The 4668-nt window shown below is 58.7% G+C and overlaps 1 protein-coding gene across 1 annotated transcript; it reads left to right on the forward strand.

Annotated features, from left to right (window-relative positions):
• Positions 1-12: 12 nt before the first annotated feature.
• On the forward strand, positions 13-2088 carry EIF4EBP2 (eukaryotic translation initiation factor 4E binding protein 2). Its single transcript, XM_057381105.1, has 3 exons — positions 13-212; positions 868-1044; positions 1126-2088. Exons 1-3 carry the CDS (start codon positions 74-76, stop codon positions 1155-1157), a joined length of 348 nt encoding a protein of 115 aa, XP_057237088.1. The 5' UTR covers positions 13-73; the 3' UTR covers positions 1158-2088.
• Positions 2089-4668: the final 2580 nt, after the last annotated feature.

Raw genomic sequence — 4668 nt, forward strand, 5'->3', positions numbered from 1 at the left:
GGAACGGGGGCGGGGCGGGGCCGCTCCGCCCGCGCCGCTCGGCGGGGACAAAGCGCGGCGCCGAGCGGGGGCCATGTCGTCCGCAGGCGGCCGCCAGCCCAGCCAGAGCCGGGCCATCCCCACCCGCACCGTCACCCTCAGCGACGCCGCGCAGCTCCCCGCCGACTACTGCACCACCCCCGGCGGGACGCTCTTCTCCACCACACCGGGAGGTAAAAGCGCCGCGCCCGCCGGGGCCTCCGCGGGGAGCGCAGCCGGGCCAGCCCGCCGCCCCGAGCGCCGCGTGTCGCGGCCACGCTGCGCCCCTGTCCCCTCTCTGTGCCGTCTATGAGTAGCGCCTGCCGCCTGTTCTCGAAGCGAACGCTTGGAGATGGGTTTATTATTTTTGCGGGACGCACCGGGAGCGCGGAGGGTCCCGGCGGGGCGGCAGCTGGATCCCGGGACGGGGTGGCAGGAAACTCGCGGCGGGACGCGCGCACCGGGAGCTCCATGCCTCGGCCCTGCCCCGCCCGGCAGCGCGGGGTCGTGACATGCCTCGTCCCCGCTGGGGACAGGGACACGTGTTATTCCGGGGTGCCACATCCATCGGCATTCYCGTGACGCGTTCCCACCCCTGCCGTGAGTTTGCCGCGTCCCTGCGCCGGGACAGCCGGGACCCAGTTCCCGCCGGGGTGTTTGTCCAGCGCCGAATTATCGCCTGTCGTGCCCAGATAAGAGCGGGCAGAGCGGCAGCGCGCACCCCGCTGCCCTCCCCGCCGATCCTTGGCGGAGAACCTTGGCCGGGGCGCCCGTCCCGCCGGGAAACTCCTTCAGCAAACAAGCGCTGCCGAACCGGATTCCCCCACTCTCCTCCCGTCCTCCCCTCAGGCACCCGGATCATCTACGACCGCAAGTTCCTGCTGGACCGCCGCAACTCCCCCATGGCCAAGACCCCACCTTGTCACCTGCCCAATATTCCCGGCGTCACCAGCCCCGGCGAGGCCGGCGAGGAGCCCAAAGCTGACACCAACAACTTGAACCACCAGGAGGGCAAGCCATCCATGGGTAAGGGACCCCTGAGGCGGAGCAGGGGGGATTTGGGGTGGAGGATCACCCCTCTAATGGTGCTTGCTTGCCTCTTGCCAGGGGACGACGCTCAGTTCGAGATGGATATCTGAGCGGGAACCACGAAGAGGCAGCGACTCCCCAGCCCTGCGCACCCCCCATTCGGCTTAGCAGGATCCATCTCGGCGAGGCAGAGGTGGCGGTGGTCCCCACCACTGTCCCCTTCCCCATCCACCTCCTCCCCGTTTTTTGAGGGGAGGGAGTGCAGCTCTGTCTTCCCCCCCTTTGCGGGTGAGCGGTCCCGGCGTGTGCCAGGTGGAGTGTCCCTTCTGGATCCCGCCCCGTTCCTCCTCTCCCACCCGCCGGCAGCCTGATCTCCACCAGGCTTCTGTTTCAAACACCCCTTTGCCTCTCCTGCTGCCTCGTGCCCCCCCAGAACCCCTCTCCTGTCACCCCAAYCTTCCATTGCCAGCAGCTCAGTGTTCCGGAGCTGCGCCACCCCTTTTGCCCCCTTCTCCTGGAATATTTGGGCGGTCTCTTGGGAGGAGGGGAAACTCCTAAAATCATGTGCCCTTTTGCACCCCGGGGAGGGTATTTTTTGAGTTCCCCTGGAATGCATTGGCATTCAGCAGAGAACAACACTGGCAGCCCGTTCCCCTTGGTGCTCCGGGGGTCTGGTGTAGTCCCCAATGGCATCAGCCAGCGCACCCACATCTCTTCCACCCAGATTTCTTCCATCTTGGCCCTCCAGCCAGGGGCTGTGTCCCCARCCCACCAGCCAGGACTCACAGCAGYGTAGCCATATGTTACAAAACCCCCTTGCTTTTATTGTTTTGGTACTAAAAAGGGGCACTTTATCCCCAACAACTTTTTCCGGGCTGGGGCCAAGCACCTCTGGGAAAGCGCTTTGTAGTGCTCAAGTTTTTTACCCCCCTGGCCCTTTAAAATGTGAATCCCACAGCGRGGAGATACCTCTGGTGCCATTGGATATCTCAGGAATCACTGGGTGTCCCTGGGGGCTGTGGGGGCTCGCCAGACACYGCAGGKWCAKGGCACTCCACCCGCAGGGTGCTGCYGTCGGTGCCGTCCTGCGCTCGATTATCAGGGTGGGACTTCTCCCAGCCAGACTGTGCTGTGGATAAATCATTTTCACACTGGCCTCCCCTTTGCCAGCCTGGCGTGGCATGGCCATCTCCAACCTCCCCTGGAGATGGGATTTATTTTCCCCATCTCTCCGTGTGACTCTCGCCTTGAGTGGTGCCAGGTGAGGCCCTGCGTGGCCGCGGTGGTGCCGGGCTGYGCCCCCCAATCCCACCAGCCCCCCAGGTTTGATTTTTTTTCCTGCCTGTTGGGAGCCATCACCAGCCCCACAACCTTCTCAAGTGCCATTTTATCAACCCCCAACTGAGTGCCTGCTCCAGCCATCCTCCCTCCCTTGCTGGGGTCRCCCCCCACCTCGGTACCCAGACGGGGACATCCCACAGGCTTTGTGCACTTTCCATCCCGTAATTTATTTCTCTAGGTGTGTTTGGCACAGGGCGGCGCTGGTGGCGAGCTCCCATCTTCCCGCTGCTTTTCTCGGGCTGCCCCTCGTTTTTGGGGGTGGGGGAGAAAAAAAAAAGCAAAAGCACGACCCCAAAAAAGGGAACGGGATGATGTCTTTGCCGTCCTTTTCCCGGCGTGGGGAGGCGAGGTGAACGCGCAGCCCGGCCGCCGTAGGCGCACGAGTGAGTGAGTGCGAGTAGAAATATGTATATGCGTGTGGGTGGGTGCTGATAGGACACACACAAATATATATATTATATATAAATAAATATATTTTCCTTGAAGCGAAGATCCTAGAAGGTCGGTTAGGGACCCTCGGATCGAGGGAGGGGCAGGGGCAGGGGGCGAGGGCATCCTGGGTGGAGCGGGGACAGCCACCGTGGATGCGGGGACCCGGCGCCCTGGGCAGAGCTGCTCCTTTTGGGAAACCTGCTCTGCCAGCCAAAAATAATCAGACAATATCCAAGGACAGCGTGACTTAGTGGACAGGAGCCGGAGGGAAACCTTTTCTGTTGTTGTTCAGTTGGTTTTTTTTTGGCTTTTTGTTTTGTTTTTCTCTAAACGCCCCCTTTTCCAACCTTCTTGTGTCTCTGTTCCCCATCCCAGCGACTTTCTCCCGGTTCTCTTTTGTAAGCGGGCTCGGGGCTGAGCAGGGAGGGAGTGCCTGGCCTTGCTGGGGCGTTCCTCTGCTAGTCAGGGGATCCATTTGGGATTTCTGTTGTTTTTTACCGTCTCTTCAAGCAGGTGTTTGGGAGGAGAAAAGCTCTTGCCGGTGGTTGCTGTTACAGTACGATCAATAAAGATCTTGATTCTACTAAAACCGAGGTGATCTGGACTGTGATTCAAGGGGGTGGGGAGGGATTTTCCATTCCATTCGGAGCAAACCCCTGTCATGGGCCATCCCCCAGAGAGCATGGGAGGGTTAAACCCAGAACCAGCAGCTGAAATTGCAGAATGTCACACAGAGAAACCTGATTTTCCCACGTGTAGAAATACCCTAAACGGATCATTTGTCCTGTCCCCAGTGGTGGCTGCCTCATCCCTGGAAGCATTCATGGCCAGCTTGGACAGGGCTTGGAGTGAGGTGTCCACCAACCCGAATTTGAACCCTTCAAGGGATGAGACACTATTAATACATGTTGATATATTATAATTGAATGTATCTTTTAAATTTTTTTAAATCAGGCCAATCTCTTTTATGCCATCCACTCTAATTGGGGAAGGGTCTGAGCAGCAAAAGAAAGCCTTTTCCCCCCACACAGGGCAGCAGCAGGATGTCCTGTCCTCCTGCCTACACCCCCCAAATTTTTGTGGGTGCCTCAGCAAACCACCAATGCCTCAGCTGTGTGTGTGAAATACCRCAGCAGCACATCACATTCCCRAAGGATTCAGAGCCCAGGGATGAAGGTGGGAGGGGTCTCCAAGGGTTTTGGGGCCTCTTTGTGCACCCTGCTTTGGCTGAGCTCGGAATGGTCCTGCCATGACCTCCGGTGGATTCTGCTCTCATTGCAGCGGTTTCGTTCTGCAGCGTCAGGGAAATCGGGAGCGTGCGTGTGGAGAGCAGCGCGATGGCAAAAGTGCTGACAAAAGSCATTTCGGGAGCTGCTTTTCCCTGAGTCTGATTTTGACCCAGGGCATTTCCTCCCAATTTTTGGGGTGTTTTTTATTTATTAATCCCAGCTCCTGAAGCCCGTGCAGTGAGGGGAGTGTGTGTGTATGTATCCCTGGATTTTCATGTGCTTCTCCCTAAGGAGCTTCCAGATGCTGATTTGGGATCTGAAAACAGAGAATTGAACTAAAATAAATGTAAAGATTTATAAAACTTCAGTCTAGGACTGTAGAGGCAGCAGAGCAGCTGAGGGCAGGGTATTTTGGCTGAGGTGGAGGCCGGGAGCCTGGCTAGGATCTCKGATCCTGATGAACAAACTTTCCAGCCCTGCTTTCCAGCCGTTACCATTTTCGGACTCGCTCGGGGCTGCGTTTACATTCCTGGCCCCACTTCCCAGTGCYGGTTGATGCCGTTTTCCTCCTTTTCCTGTGCCCTGTTGGTGTCCCCTACACTGATTTGGAGCAGCACGG

The sequence above is a fragment of the Malurus melanocephalus genome, unplaced genomic scaffold (assembly GCF_030028575.1).
Source record: "Malurus melanocephalus ecotype Western Australia unplaced genomic scaffold, MMel_1.1 scaffold_491, whole genome shotgun sequence".
Taxonomy (NCBI): domain Eukaryota; kingdom Metazoa; phylum Chordata; class Aves; order Passeriformes; family Maluridae; genus Malurus; species Malurus melanocephalus.

Bases quoted from the DNA above. Each gene is read 5' to 3' on its own strand.
- EIF4EBP2 (XM_057381105.1), top strand. From the start codon at position 74: ATGTCGTCCGCAGGCGGCCGCCAGCCCAGCCAGAGCCGGGCCATCCCC. The intron at 213-867 runs GTAAAAGCGCCG...TCCTCCCCTCAG, and splicing joins CTTCTCCACCACACCGGGAG to GCACCCGGATCATCTACGAC. The intron at 1,045-1,125 runs GTAAGGGACCCC...GCCTCTTGCCAG, and splicing joins GGAGGGCAAGCCATCCATGG to GGGACGACGCTCAGTTCGAG.